Source organism: Callorhinus ursinus, unplaced genomic scaffold, assembly GCF_003265705.2.
Source record: "Callorhinus ursinus isolate GAN/ISIS: 27379988/994484 unplaced genomic scaffold, GSC_fseal_2.0 scaffold59, whole genome shotgun sequence".
Classification (NCBI taxonomy): Eukaryota; Metazoa; Chordata; class Mammalia; order Carnivora; family Otariidae; genus Callorhinus; species Callorhinus ursinus.
In genome coordinates this window covers 4,989,650-5,006,094 of record NW_027397121.1, presented here as the reverse complement: position 1 = coordinate 5,006,094, position 16,445 = coordinate 4,989,650, and the positions used below count along the sequence as shown (strand labels likewise).

The 16,445-nt window shown below is 40.3% G+C and overlaps 1 protein-coding gene across 1 annotated transcript in view; it reads right to left on the bottom strand.

The window, feature by feature from the left end:
• Window positions 1–4,720: 4,720 nt before the first annotated feature.
• SRPK1 (SRSF protein kinase 1) overlaps window positions 4,721–16,445 on the bottom strand; it is a 79,979-nt gene continuing 68,254 nt past the window's right edge. Inside the window, 3 exon segments of the mRNA XM_025862360.2 lie at window positions 4,721–7,204; window positions 8,697–8,789; window positions 12,571–12,640. Coding sequence (XP_025718145.1) covers window positions 7,020–7,204; window positions 8,697–8,789; window positions 12,571–12,640 — 348 coding nt within the window. The 3' untranslated portion in view covers window positions 4,721–7,019.

The following is a 16,445-nucleotide window of genomic DNA, read 5'->3' as shown; positions in this document are numbered from 1 at the left end:
CTGCCTGCCTGAGGATACATTTGTTTGAAGGCACACTAGAAACTGCCACCCAGCTCTAAAAGGGCAGCTGAGGAAGGGGTTGTTAAGCGTGCTAGGCCATTTCAGGTGGAAGTTTTGGGGGTCTTTGTTTCTCCTTTCTCACATTTTGTTGTCTTATTGATGATCGGGGTGGGTAAGGAATGGAGGGGCCACCAGAACCTGAATCCTTCAGAAAGTCCTATAAAGATTGGGTGAACACAAGATCTAAAAACTCAGGAGACTAAAATGACTCTCTCTTCTTTGGACCCCAACATAACATTCCCTTAGTACCTACACTGACCCAATCAGAACTGGCCACTGGCTTGAGAAATTTACTTGTGTCCAAGTAATTTGTTAGAGTAGATTACATTTCTTATAAAAAAAAAATACTCCCAATTTGGCACTCTAAATGGTGCTTCTGCCAGCCTCCAGAGGGGAACTCAGTTTAGGTGATATCTCATTGTAGCAAACGCCAAGACAAAAACAGGTTCTTTAGGCTACTTCCTGCCTGGGGATGGTACATAGAAACCGGGTTTTGCTGATCATCCGCAGTGGATAAACCTGCCGAACAGGTGTTTTTCTCCTGGTCTTGTGCATTCACCCAGTGAAGAGAAAAAGTGGGTGCTGGTAGAGAGGAGAGGAGGTAAACGCTGAACAAAACTGTATTGGATCAAACTGAGGGTTGCTGGAGTGGTGGGGGATGGGAGGGATGGGGTGGCTGGGTGATAGACATGGGGGAGGGTATGTGCTGTGGTGAGCGCTGTGAATTGTGTAAGACTGTTGAATCGCAGACCTGTACCTCTGGAACAAATAATACATTATGTTAAAAAAAAAAAAAGATCGTAGGAAGGGAGCAATGAAGGGGGGTAATCGGAAGGGGAGACGAACCATGAGAGACGATGAACTCTGAGAAACAAACTGAGGGTTCTAGAGGGGAGGGGAGTGGGGGGATGTGTTGTTAGCCTGGTGATGGGTATTAAAGAGGGCACATTCTGCATGGAACACTGGGTGTTATATGCAAACAATGAATCATGGAACACTACATCAAAAACTAATGATGTAATGTATGGTGATTAACATAATAAAATTAAAAAAATACAAAAAAAAACCCCTGTATTGGATCCTGTTACTTGATCAAGGAGTAGTCACTGACACAGTAAACAGTAGGTTTCTCATTCCTGGGCCGTAAGGGATGTTTTTTTTGTTTTTTTTCTTTAAAGGAAACTGTCCCCAACATGGGGCTTGAACTCATAACCTAGGTGAGAGTCGTATTCTCTACTGACTGAGCCAGCCAGGTGCCCCTGTAGAGCATGCTTTTTAACCAATGCCTTGACAACCTGCCCAGTGAGGGTGGTTTCTTGTACAGTTCATATGGATTAGGAATGAGTACCCCAACACTGTCCTGTTGTTGGTAATACGAACTATTAGAATGGGGCTTAGATAATCACATTATTTTCCTGTGTCGATAAAATTATTTCAGTCAAGCACTTACTTCATGCAAATCTGATGAATGACAGAATCCGACAAATTCTGTAGCTTAGTGCCTTTTCTAGTTGTATTTGTTTACTTCTCATAATTTTACTTTTTATAAGTAACTTTTCTAAAAGTCTACCTTCTAAAGATCTCTCACTAAAATAGTAACTATGGTGTTCCACAGAAGCTTCTGGGGGATTCAGGGTGCATCTGCCAACAGCCTGCACCTTGCTCTTGCCAGGAATAGCATGTTTCACAAAAGCGCTTGGAGTGGGTTTACCAATGACCCGGTGCTGGGGAAGGATCTGCAAATCTGTTCATGGGTCAGATGACCTAGATGACCTTTTGCTTTATCTTCAAAGAAACTCAGAATTCAACCTCTCCAATCACAGTATTGATTTTGGTTGCTATCTAGTAACTGTCTATCAGCTCAAATGGCTTTACTTTTACATAAATTCTTAAAGGCAGGAATCTCATCTTTGAAAGTATATAGAAAATCAGTAAAATCAGCACTCCTCTAACCAAGTCGCCTTATTACTTTCTCTCTTCTGGCTTGCCTCTGCCTTGGGCTGGGCTGTTGGGACGGTTGTGATGCCCACACTTTACCAACAATGACTAGGCCTGAGCAGATATGGTCAAGAGAGGATTAATCATTTCTGAGAGGTGAAGGGGAAGGATATTTTAAATGCTTTCATTGTCTTACATCCCTGTATTAGTTACCAATTGCTGTATACATAACACATTGCCACAGAACTCAGTGGCTTAAAACGTTTTAGTTTTTGTGGGTTAGGGATCTGGCAAGGGTAGTTAAGTGCCTCTGTCTCAAGGTTTCTCACAGGGCTGCAATTAAGGTGCTGATCTGCTTCCAAGCTCAGTGGTTGTCAGCAGGACGCAGTTTCTCACTGGCAGTTGCGCTCTGGGCCTCCCCATAAGGCAACTCACATGGCGGCTTGCGTCCCCAGAAGAGCAAGAGGGGGCACAGAAGACAGCAGCCACAGCCCTTTGTAACCCAACCTCAGACGTAACACCCGTCACTTCTACCTTAATCTGTTATAACAGTCAGCAAGTCCAGCCCACCTTCAAGATGAGGGGATTATACAAGTGTGTTAATATCAGGTGGGAATCACTGGGGTACTTTTGCCTAAAGATCAAACAAGGGCCCTAATCCTCAAAACTCATCCCACTTTTGTTATCTAACCTCGAGATTTGTAGTAGCGTCCACTAATTTCCCACAGCGACGGTACTTTGCTCTACATTTACAAAATCCAAAGCAACCAGTGCACGGTCTTAAGGGCACAACTTCTAGGACATAGCTCAGTTGCGGGCAACTGGTGCGCTTGTACAACAGTCCAGTTCTGTCAAATGCAGGGCAAGGCTTGTTATTGTGTTAAGGTGGGCAGAAACTAGATCTGAATTAATGACAAGATTGTGATAAAAAAGCCTCCTCCCTTATAAGGAATGGTACAGCCAGCAACACAACTACATACTAATGTAAACTTAATTAAAACTTCCAAACACTTAAAATGATCTCAAATTTTCTGGCTTTTTAACTGGGGTATCTGATGTCACAAGGACTTGGTGTGGATTAATATGTGTGCAGACACTTAAAGACAAATGTGTATCATACATGCAGTTTCTAAATTCCAACTTTTTAAAAACAAGACTTTAGGGGCACCTGGATGGCTCAGTCGTTAAGCGTCTGCCTTCGGCTTGGGTCATGATCCCAGGGTCCTGGGATAGAGCCCCGCATCAGGTTCCCTGCTCGGCGGGGAGCCTGCTTCTCCCTCTCCCTCTGCCTGCCACTCTGCCTACTTGTGCTCGTTCTGACAAAATCTTAAAACAAAAACCCCCCAAGACTTTAGTGACATAAAAACAAATTTTCTCAGGAGGTCTCAAGGCTCATAGATTATATAAAAGTTTATATATTTAATCTTCATATACTTTAGACTGTGCAAGAGTAGTTACCAATGCCTTGCTAACTCCAAAGGCACCAAATTGGTGGGCAAAACACAAAGGATTATTCAACCTTCTCCGGTGTCATTAGGCCTTATTTTTGGAGTACATAAAATTTTTAAAAGTTTTTTATGTATTTGACAGAGAGAGAGCAGGAGAGAGCACAAGCAGGGGGAGCGGCAGGCAGAGGGAGAGGGAGAAGTGGGCTTCCAGCTGAGCAGAGAGACGATGCGAGGCTCGATCCCAGGACCGTGGGATCATGACCTGAGCTGAAGGCAGACACTTAACCAACCGAGCCACCCAGGTGCCCCAAGGTTGTTTTTATAAAGATGATACATTCTCTTCTGGTCAACACCACAGTATGTACACACTACATATGTCTTAAGCATGATGCAATTAACTAGAAGAGTTTATGCAGCTCAGGGGTGGGGAAAGACTTTCTATGAATAACACTAAAAAACACCACAAATAAAAATGAAAGGCAAATTAAAAACTGGAAAATATATGATGGAAAAACGACAAAAATGCATTTTTAATACAGAACAAATCCTTACCAATAGGGAACCCCTCAAAAGAAAGCTGGGCAATGTAGCAAATAACCAGAAAATACAAATGGCCGATAAAACCCATGAAACAAGTTTCTGCCTCACTAGTCATCCAATATGCAAACTAAAACAAAGATGCTCTTGTTTTTTGGCAAACTGGCTATCGGGAATAAAACGAGCGTGTCCGTAACAGGCCCATTCAAGCACTGCCGGTCACAGCAGAACAGTCCCTAACCGTTCTCCACATCAGTTACCTGACATTTATTATAAGCCATGAAAATGTGCTTACTCTCTGGCCCAGCCATTCTATTTCAAAGAATTTACCCTAAGGAATGAATCAGACAAATCTATGAAAGCCTGTGTAGGAGGGTTTGTCATGACAGTGCCTTAGGCAGACTTCACAAATCTTTGGCATTTTGCATCTACAGTGATTGTGATTGTAATCTGAGGGGGGAGTGGTAAAAGACACACCACAAATATTCTGGGAAAATACTAGGAGATACAGGGAATGACAACTTTCCTAAGAAACGTGCTTTGTTAATCTCACCTACCCCCAATTTAAAAGATGGAAGCAAAGCTACAAATGCCATAAAGCGGTGGCCTGTGTTCCAGCCAGTTTCACTGCCTATTTGAGTTCAAAAAGCATACTCAACCAATCCCTCCCTCCATTCTGAAGCTTGGGTCAGATCGACTTGGGCAACAAAGGAACAGAAATGCTCTGGAGACATATAGGTTATTAAATAATTTGTTTATTGTACTGCACTTATAAAGAAAACAGACAATGAACCCAGTAGAAAGAATAAAAATGCATTTGGGGTTGTAACTGACAGCGATAGAAATCCTTTAGTGAGATCGTGGCAATTTGACAGTATTATGATTAAGTTCAATAAAGGTACATGGGGTACTCGGAAGATCAAATTCTATAGCTGCCTCTTTCTACAGCTTCTAATTCATCTGGCTCCTTAAATGATAGGGGGGAAAGCCCTTATTTGGTGGGAAACCATTTCCAGAATGAAGTTATAAGATTCTCTTATTAAAATTTCTTCTCACATCAGTTGTTAAAATGGGGCCTTCTATTTTTGTTTTGGTTATTTCACTTTAATATCATCACCAGAATTCCTTAATTGTGCAATTGTTATTTTACAGTGTAGACAAGAATTCAGTTCTAGTCTGCTATTGCTTTAGAGATATATATATAGCTGAAAAGCCAAAGTGGATTAGAATTGCTGAAGGATTTTCCCTGCCGTTGTTGGATACAATCTATTTTCTTTATTCTTGATAGGTGCATAGACAGCCTCACTTAAAATTCTTTCTACAGGAACATGTCTGATTTCAGGACTACCCAATCAAGGATCCGATGAATGGCTGGCCAACAGGGTTCTACGTTTATGAGTTAAATGGATTGCATAATTGCACCACTTTTTCCTTTGCTGTTGTTGGTGGAAAAATGGCAGAATCTGGACTCCCATCTCCCATAGAGTCGGCTACCTGAAAGTCTCATCAGCAGCTTTGCTAGTAGAGCCTCAAGTCGCACTTCCTTGGCTTTCTGTAAATCAGTCCTGGAGCCGTCTCCGCAGAATGCCGTAATCCCCAAGGCCCACTTGGTCCGTGCTGAACAAGTGGCTGTGACCCCAAACCTGCCCCTCTTTTGCTTTTCAATATGACTGGAGGAATATGTAATGTCTAGGGCAGGTCTAGGAGAGGCCCCTTCTAAAATAAGATACACAAAGCCTTTTCTCATAAAAAAAAAAAAAGCCTCAAGTACATCTCAATTATCTCAAAATTGCAGTTAAACACTTACATTATATAAAGAAATAGCAGCAGAGAATGGCTAATGTTAAAACAACCAACCCCCCCCAAAAAAACCACCCCACCCCAAAAGTGCCATCCCCCCACCCTTCCCCTTGGCTCTTTTATGCTGGGATTTCATTTAAGACCTGAAGCCTCTGAGAAAATGAGAACGGTAAAGCCACAGAGGAAAACTGCTTCAAGGTTAAATTTTGGACAAGGTAAGGAAAAAGCTGTAAATAGAAGTAGGGGACTGACTGGAAAAGAACTGGGAATTCTAGGACATTTTCTTCTTAGAGGGGAAATCTCTGAAACCCAGATCTCCTTTCTGGAGTCATCCTGAATTCTTTAATTATGGGGCAGTAAACTCAAGTGCAATGAGTAAAGTGCCAGCCAGGGGTTAAAACAACAAAAACCAAAACAGCCAATCAAAATAACTCTGCAGTTAGGGTGACAGATGATACATAGGAAAGGACTGTTTTTGCAGAACATCTAGTTCTGAGGAAATCACTAGTCAATGGTTCTGTGTCTGTTTCCACCAAAAATCAGGCCAAAGATTCAAGGATCTTAGAGTTATGGGATGATGAAAGGAATTCGATAGTGCTTTGAACAGTGATAAAATGGTATCCAAATTCGGTGTTGATACAGCTCATTTAAAAAGATACTCACTTCAAAGTCATGGGACAAAATGTGAACATAGAGAACAACAGAAACAATCCAGGAAGATGATGCAGCCTGGATACAGCAAGTTTAATGTCTCTGCTGTACACAGAAGTAACACCCTTTCCCTTTCTCATCCTTATGCTGGCAATAGGAGATGCACTAGAAAATTTGACTCTTAGAGTCAATGAATAAAAGGATGAGCTCATCATCTTCATAGCTCTTTTTAAAAAGGATGCTTATAATTTAAAGGGTGTTTTAATGAAAAGACAAGGGTACAGGGTGAGAGGCTGTTTCACATTTTAGTATATTAGTCTTTGGCAGAGCCCAATCAAAGCCAAATTCACCTAGGATGCCCAATGGCTGTGGGGGAATCTCCACAGGGTCAAGTAAGCAGACCCAAATGAACATGTTGGATTAAAAAAACAAAACCAAACCAAACAAAACAAAAAACCCCACAATAACAAAAAACCTAGGAAACCCCTGAAGGAAGAGCTTCACCCTGAAAAGGGAAGAGGGAAATGCTTGGCAGGGAGGGGCGAGGGTCAGCATGTGATCTCTGCTGCGGTGCTGGGCTGGGGCTTAGGAGTTGAGCCAAGGGTGCCGGAGACAATCGGCAGCAGTGGCTCTCTTCTCGGGTATCAGCTCCAACATGGGCAGTAAGAAATCCGTGAAGCCAGCTGCCTCTTCCTGAGACCACTCATACTTCTCCACTAGAACCTCAAAAAGGCCCCAGGGTTTCAGTTTCGTGATGTGCTTCAGGTCACCTACGGTAAAGACAATACAAAAGAAACTGACCGCCACTGACAAGTGACAAGATCCTTTTGTGGAAATCCAGGAACTAATCCAGGTGCTCTATAAAAGAACCAAATTTTGCCATCAGAATCTAATCCTTTTCTATTCACAAAGCTCTTCTTTAACACATTCCTTGGAAGTGTCTCCATTTTCTGTGAGGGCCTAAAATCTGAATTTGTTTGCTCCACCATTCTAGGATATTTTGTCCCAAACTGGATAAGGCCTAGCAGGAACTAGGTATTCACTAAAATGAATATTAAATGCCTATATATGCAACATGGTCTCATATGGTGTTCAAAGATAGTTTATCATCACATACCAAGAACAATTTGCCTTTTTTTTTTTTTTTGGCTTAACAGGCTAGTAAATGTTGCTTCCAAATAAGGCAGTAATTTAAAAATAAAGAGCTAACACCATGTCCATTCTGTATAAAAGCAACAAGACTAAAACAACAAACCCCATACAGCTTTCAGATATAGCTACATCAACACTTTGTACTATTCTAAAATGTCATTCTAATTCTTGCTTCTTTGCCATAACCATTTTAACTTACACAACACTTATTTGAAGTCTCTTTCTGTGGGCAGCGAGTGCCTGATTAATTACCCCCTCAGTATACACAGGCCATTAATTGGTCTTTGCACAAGGAGGAACTCCTATGAAACACTTCACTATTTTCCTGCCAAAAAGAAACATTAAGAAATGCTTCTGAGGATGCTTGCTGTCAAGTGTAGAGGTTGTGAGGAAAAAGGGAACCATGGCAAACAGGGAAAGAAGGTCCCTCCTTTCTAGTCCCCTTCTAGTCCCTCCTAGGTCAGGTTTTCAAATTTCAGCTTTTTAAAATTTTATTTGGATGCATAAGAAATACACACTTAACTATGCCAACATATATTATTGAGTCAAAATTTCAGGTGAGAGTATTATCTTTCTTTCTTTCACTAACTGGTGATAACATAAACTTATAAAACTGCAAAGGGTAAAGTTAATTTGTAGGACTGATGTGCTTAAGTGACTACATTAGGTGTCACTGGGCTACCAGATGAGTGAGTCCTGCCCTTAGGAAGCTTAAACTAAGCTACTTGCCCTTTGACAGAGGCAGTTCTTAGATCAAATGATAGCAAAAATCTGCCCATTTTTCAGAAGTACTGCGATAGGAGTAATCAACCAGTTATGAGCCAGGTACTATATACACAGCAACTCATTTAGTGTGAAGTAAACACTTAAAAATCCCCATTTAGAAATCAGCAGACTGAGGTTGTGTAGCAGCTGGGATTTGAACCCAGATAGTGTGGCTCCAGTCTCTGCTTTTGACCACACTATTTCACCTCTCTGCTGTTATAGCTCAGCATCTAAGGCAGGACCATTCTTCTGTAGGTGTTGGGAACATGTACCTGACTGTACTTACCTCTTCACTTTTAAACACTTTGCCCCCTTAATGGCTGGGAACAAACACATTCATTTTACCTTTTTTGGTGAAAAATTCCTTGGAATATTTTCCTGCCACAATGAGCTTGCGAGGCACCTTCCCCAGAAGTTCTATGATCAATGCAATGTGATCTGTATGTTTCAAACATTTCAGGAGAGGGGAAAAAAAAGACATACATAACAGGAGTAACAAATGCAGTTCTAGAAAATGGCAGAAAGAGTAGCATGCACACCTCTTTGTAAAACATTTCAGCCTTGCTTTCTGTCCTAAATAGGAAGAGGACTCTATCCATCTAATGGAGAATCCAGAAAACCATAAATAAATCAGGCGCCCACTCCAGTGGGACTTGAGTGATAATTAAAAACAATCTTGGTGTGAATGCTCTGCTTCCTGAAGTTGTATCCCTGGGGCCTAGATGAAAACTCGTGTTAATAATACTACCTCTGCGGTTGAAGAAGTCCTGTGAATATTTCCCACTGAGGGCAAAGCGTCTTGGAATTCTGCCTATCAGCTCTATAATGTGCGCAATGTGGTCTAAAATAGAAGGGTAAGAAGAACAGGATCAAGGACAAGCTGTAAAAGAGGTTTTTTTTTTTTTTTAATGAATAGCTTTTTCAGGCCTAGCTGTTTAAGAGTAACTACAAATATAACCAAGGATACTCCAGGGGAGACTGGGAAGGTCAAGAATTGTTTCAGGTGGTTGGTCACCTGATAGTAGCTGGCAAGTCCCACTCTAGAGTCTGGAGGCTTATCTATACCTTTACTTCTATTTTGTCTATACATCTAGATTCAGGTGGGTTTTTCAGATAAGGTAAAAAACTGTACCAATATGCTTTAGAGACTTATTTATTTATGGTACTGCTCTGGGCTTCAAGTAGTAATTACATCACTTTATTTAACAAAGTTCACAACAATTAAAGCACTCACATACAATTATTTGAGTTTTTACAATCACCCTGTAGAACAGGTCAAAATTAACAGATATCCCATTTTAATGATGAGAAAACAGAACCTCAGAGAGAATAAATGGCCTACTTGAAGGTATAGGGCTAACCAAGAGCTAGAATTCAAAATGAACCCACATCTTATCATGTGTAGTTGAGAGCCATTTAAAATAAATCACACTTTCAAAGTAGAAATTGGTACAGACATTTTAAAATACAGCTACTTGACTTCTGTAGGCCACTAAAAGATACCCATATCATAGCACTGCCTTGTAACGGTCACAGCATGAATACGGACTGTGAGCACTGCCAGCAAAGTGTGCACCACGTGGGGAGCCTGGGACCAGGCAGCATCCACATTCACAGGCAACTCTACTACCTTTTTACTCTGCAGGTGACAGCAACTAAGAATAAGAAGAAATTTTAAAAAGCGATGGCTGTTAGCCACAAAAGAGCTTTATAAATGACCTTAATCCTGTAGTTACAGAATCGTTAAGGTCAAAAGGAATGACTATAACCTTTCCAATAATATCACCTTACAGGGGAATAATAATAATATGCCAGAGACATCAATATATCTGGGAATTTGTGATGGTCTCAGGTCCTATCTGTTTCTCAAGTAAAGGACTCAGTGCTGTCATTTTAAAACAGCTTTACGTTCATCAAGTCACTACAACCTTCTGGCAGTTTTGACTGAATTTATGGTTTTCTAACAAAACTTAGCCACCATGAAATTTTTGCCCATTTTAGGCAAAACCTGCAAATAAATATCTTTGTAGAAATGAGACTACAGTTTATCTTACTGTAAACTTCCAAGTGAAATATTGGTTCTTTTAATGTTTTTCCTATATCAAGGAATTACTTTTCTCTTTTTTTTCTCCTAAAGATTTTATTTATTTATTTGACAGAGAGAGACACAGCGAGAGAGGGAACACAAGCAGGGGGAGTGGGAGAGGGAGAAGCAGGCCTCCCGCGGAGCAGGGAGCCCGATGCGCGGCTTGATCCCAGGACCCTGGGATCAGGACCTGAGCCAAAGGCAGACACTTAACCATCTGAGCCACCCAGGCGCCCCAATTATTTTTCTCTTGAATGAGTTATTTTACATTTAATTCCAGCAGCCTGTCTCCGGCTTATCAATTAATCATAGGACTGATATACCTGATAGGCAAAATTATCAAGTATTATTCCGAGTTAGAGCTGTAGAACATCAATAACATCAGAAAAAATGCTTCTTAGGTAGGCCCCAGCCCTACCATGACTTATAACAAACTATGCATATCCTAGCTAGGGGATAAGGGTTTGCTTTTTTTCTGCTCTTATGGACCAAACTGCAGTAGTCTGAAGTTTCAACTAAGGACTATTAGTGCTGACTAGTATAGGAGGAAATAAAATTTGGATCTAAATATCTAGAATAGACAATTCTCCCTTGCCCCTTACTTGGGACTTTTTATATACATTTTGGTAGCATAAGACCCTACAGAGTGTAATTCCAGCTGCTATATGTGTTCTGCACCACACACTATTTACAGGGAATCTAGGAAAGTAAAGAGAAAAAAGTCAATTACATGCTCAAACAGTTATAGTAGGGCATTTCTAAGAAAGTTCAAAGCCCCAAACTTACAACTGGCAAAAAAAGCAGCAGAGGTTAGGGAAAATTAAGTGTGTACATAGATAGTAATTACATATATTCTTAAAAGGGCTTACATAGAAAACACATCCAAACTGTACCCACTGAAATAGGCATTTGGTGATCGGAATTAGCGTAACTTTTCCCAAACAGTATGTGTTAGGAGTATCAGCAAGCCCTACTAACATTGCCTATTAATATCCCAAGGGACCGTGGTTTAAGAAATGGAGAGCATTCTTGGTTCCACAGAGAACAAAACCTGATTCCCCTAAGAACTGAGGAAAGCACAGAAAGTAAAGGACATATTTTAAACATTGGGAGGGTACCTTGCTAGTGCTCTCTCAAAGTAATCCCCATTAATCCTGAAAGCAAAACCTGCTGAAACTGTATAATAAAGAAGGTAAAACGTTTAATTGTTCTTTCATTCACATTATTATCTAGGTTATTTGGACATCACCATGATAAAAAAAAAAAAATCACATATTCAGTTGTGTGCTTTCACAGCCTCTCAGATGGAGCAACTGACAGCTTGGGCCTTTCCCATCAGCTATCACAAAATGTAAATCAATAACACTGTTTTATTTTTTTTAAAGATTTTTAAATTTATCTGAGAGAGAGAGACACACACACACAGAGAGAGAGCGTGAGAGAACATAAGCAGGGGAAGGGGCAGAGGGAAAAGCAGGCTCCCCGCTGAGCAGGGAGCCTCATGCAGAGGTCGATCTCAGGACCCTGGGATCATGACTTGAGCCGAAGGCAGACACTTAACCAACTGAGCCACCCAGGAGACCCAATAACACTGTTTTAAAATGGAATTCTAAATGTTAGTATCATTTACAAAGAAAAAAGTATGGCTTTAATTTTTAGAAAGGGAAAAATGCTAAAAATTGTAGAATTTATACAAATAGGATATAGTGCCTGCATTCACAAACACCACTCAAGTAGTCTGCATATAAAATTACTGACTTCCAAATAAAGTTGCAGGCATAAGTGAGCAACAAGCTGATGAACAGGTAATTGAAAGTGGGTAAAGAATGAATCACTGATTTATACAGAAAGGAAGATAACCAGATGTTTTAGAAGAAATTACCCGGCAAATACAAGTTTTAGTTTAACCAACTGTGGCTTTTCTCTAATCCTTATATGTTCTTTAATAGCTATTATAAAATATCTAGTGTATCTAATACTTAACATAAAACATTTTATATTTCTATCTTTTCTGGGATTTATATATTCTTAGCACACTAAAAAGACTAAGCTCTTCAGTACTAACAAACCGTGTTAGCCACACGTGGAAAGTGTAATGGCCATGCACAGAGATCCTCAGTTAAGGAGACTCACCTTCATCTCGAGTGTACTCTTCCCCTGAATGAGGTTCAAACAAATAGTCGCCTGTGGCCAGTTCAAAGGCCTACGAAAAAGAGGACAGCATATGAAAGCATTAAAACAAAACAAAACAACTGAAAAAGCAGCCTTTGGGAAGCTTATTGCTTACTATGTGGCTCAATATGAAGTAATTTTTTTCTTCTTTGAAAAAGCTGCAGATGATCATTTAAAAAAATGCGATTATTCCTAAGGAGTTTTCCTTCCACACCTGTTTCTTAGAAAAATGGAGCAGGAAAACAGCAAAAACTGTTAACATCAACATATGGATTCTTCCACTCCATCTCCCTATCAGCAATTCAGCTCTCTTGAATTTCTCTTTTTGCTTAGAGAGGGCCACATGTGAATATTAAGGTGATTCTAAGTTATTAAATTATTCGTGAGAAGAGCAGGTCTTATTTTCTTGTTATAATTTTACATGGCTAGAAATTTAGATTCTGTACACAAAATCAAAACCAAAAAACTCAGATAGACATCTCTCTACCTAGGACTTAATTATTTGGCAAAAAGTGTATTTTTAAGTTTTGCTTTGGAAAGCACTCCCTAAACGGTTCCAGTAGAATCCCCAATTCCTAGGTCTATAGGAAAATCAGAAAAAGATTAAGTGTAAATGCAGTCAAGAGCCGTTCATGTTTTATGTGACTGGCAGGTTTGGCATTCACCTACCAGGAAAAGAAAGGCACATGTCTTCTACACAAAAACCTCTTGTAAACAGTGTTCAAGAAGCATGAAAAAGTGATTTCCTTTAGAATACGTGCTAAGCATTATGGAAAGGCAGCATCTGAGTGACAGGGCTATATTAACCTTTCACTGATTAAAAAATGGGTTTAAAATAAGTAATGTAACAGCAATTTTATAAAGGACCATATTGGTATAAAAGTACAGTTGTTAGTCAAATGCCAGTCACAGGTCAATTTTGATTAAGTCAATGGTCCAGACAATTTCAGGAACTGTGGGGTGGAGCCCCACAATCCAGAGCACACTCTCTAATTCAGTCCTAGATTTAGGTCTCAGTGGCTTGCCAGAAGTCAGCTTCTGCAGTTTCACGAGAGGACAGCTTTTCTCAGAACTCTATTACCTGAACTGTACTATCCCGGACCAGGCATAGCTGGTTTTATATTCTGGCAGTTCATTATGAAACTGAAGCTGGTACTTGCACAGAGATCTACCCTCTAATCGTCCTGAGGCTTATAGTCCCAAAGCAGAAAAGAAACAAACTGTGATTCTCATTCATCAAAATTTGTTAATCTCTTCTGAAACCAGTACTTTTTCAAAAGCCTCATAGTGGGAGTTCAGTAAAAACACTGAAATTAAAATTTGAGGAAATAAAATTTTCTAAGATTTTAATTATTTTCTAAATTTTTTCACCTACACACTTATAACTAGTTACCTCAAGTTCTCTGAGAGAACTTTATTTTCTGGAACATATATGAGAGTTGCTAGTAGTTACAATTTTGTAAGTAAGATAACAGCAGAAGAACAAAAACCAAACCAATCACGTCAGAAGTGAAAACCAGCAGCAGCTCTAGTTACAAACAAAACACTTAGCTGAACACCCTTCCCTTTATAGATGAGAAACTGTAACCCAAACGGACAGGCAAGAAAGCCCATCCTAGAATCCAGGGTTCCTGATTGCCACTCCTGTGCTGGCCTCACACTGACCAAAGAGCCTGTTCTGCCACAGTCAGGGTCATGCTGACAACCAGAGGCAACATCAGTTGTGAAATCCAGTGTGCTGGTATGTATCCACACAACGCAGTATTATTTAGTGCTAAAAATGGAAAAGAGCTATCGAGTCATGAAAAGACATAGGCAAACCTTAAATGAATTATTATGAAGTGAAAGGAGCCTACTGGAAAGTCTCCACACTTTATGATTCCAACTCTAGGACATTCTGAAAAAGGCGAAGCTTTGCAGACAAGAAAAAGGCCAGTGGTGGCCGGGTGTTGGGGGTGGAGGAGGAGGGGTGAATAAGCAGTTTGGAGGGTTTTTAGGGCAGTGAAACTCTTCTGTATGATACTACAGCGGTTAGATACAAGTCATTATACATTTGTCAAAATCTACAGAATGGAGGATTTAAAAACATCTACTCGTTATCCACTCTAAAATGGCCTTCACAGAACACTTCCTTTTTATAACTGCCATCTACCTTGGTAGTCTCAATCACTAAGGTGGCAGGCAATCTCCATCTCTCAGAAAGGGCTCCAATCTTTCCATCAATTAATTGCATTGGATGCAGGATGATCCATCTTTCCAGACACTTCTGATATTACAGGATTTATTTTTACTTTCTGGTTATGGCTAAATGGAAAGCAACATTTCTATGTCTATTAGCAAAATAAGAGAAACTTAAGGGAACAAAGGGGGGTTCAAATTTTCATGATACTGTCTCATGTCAGATAAGTGCTTTCCCTTCCTCGGTCAAGAAAATTCCTACATGTGAGCTGGTCCAAACAGGGGGCAAGGTTAATTCCCCTTTTACCTTTTTGCCTTAGTATTAATATACTAAATAGCAAGCAGGACCTACTGCCCCCAAACAATTAACCCACTACTAAGAACCACATCATAATAACTCAGATGTCATCTATAAACTAGTTATATTTTGTAGCTGGTGGCATCTCTATCGCTTATTTTCTCTAGCAAATCTAATTCCTCAAAATACAAAGCTTTAAAGTATGGCAAGAAAGAATTTAGATTTTATTCCAATGTTCTTTCATCTTGTGCACACAGTACCAAACCTTACATTTCACATAGTCCACCATCTTAACAGACCGCTGATATGCCATAACACAGTGATTTACGAGGTCATGCCATATTAACACAGTTTTAACTCTATTACCTCTGGAAGACAAAGTTTTTTAGGAATGTGGGTCTCAAGAAATCTATGACCTAAAATAGGATGGGGTTTCTACTAGTTTGTAGTTTCTCAAGTTCTCCCCCAAGGTGACTGTGAAAAATGTTAACTGAAATGACAGTGTAATAGGGTTCTGGTTTAGTTTACTCACTTGATGGTCCACCAAAATTTATTTTACTGCTATATAATAAAGAATTTGTTTGGTCTTTGTTCCTGTTTCCTGAGAGGAAGACTCTAAAAGCTTGGCATTTCCAAGTGATGATGTCTTCTATCATTCACGTTGGACCCCTACCGCCTTATCATTACACCAATGAGGTAGGACTCTTGGTGGTGGGCTCCCTAGACAGTTTTTAGAGAAGGGCTGGATATGCCTCTAATTGGACAAGACCCAACTGTGTGAGGATTGGGGCTTTGAGCCAGTGTTATCATAACCTCCAGGGAAAGAGAGGGGGCTGGAGACTGAGCTCAACCACATGAGCAACAATTCATTCAATCATACCTAAGTGATGAAACCTCAATAAAAAATTGGCACCTGAAGCCCGTGTGAACTTCCCTGGCTGGTGGTACACACTGATGTGCTGGGGAAGTGACATGTCCTAAGGACACAGAAACTTCACCTTTGCGACCCTCTTAGGCCTCACCCTATGCGTATTTTCATTTGACTGGTTCTGATATGTAGGAATTCAAAAGCTAGTTAAAAACATCTGGTATTCTGTGGCACCTGGGCGGCTCAGTCAGTTAAGTGTCCAACTCTTTGATTTATGACAAAACTGCAATAGCAGTTTAACACTTTCCCAAGTTCTGTGAGTCATTCTAATAAGTTACTGAATCTGAAAGGATAATGGAACCTCCCCTTGTAGCCAGGTGGTCAGAAATGCAGGTGGCCTGTGGACTCCAGAGCTTGCAGCTGGTGTCTGAAGGGAGGAGGCTCCTGGGAAACTATGCCCTTAACCTGTGAAGTCTGTCAAAACTCTGGGTA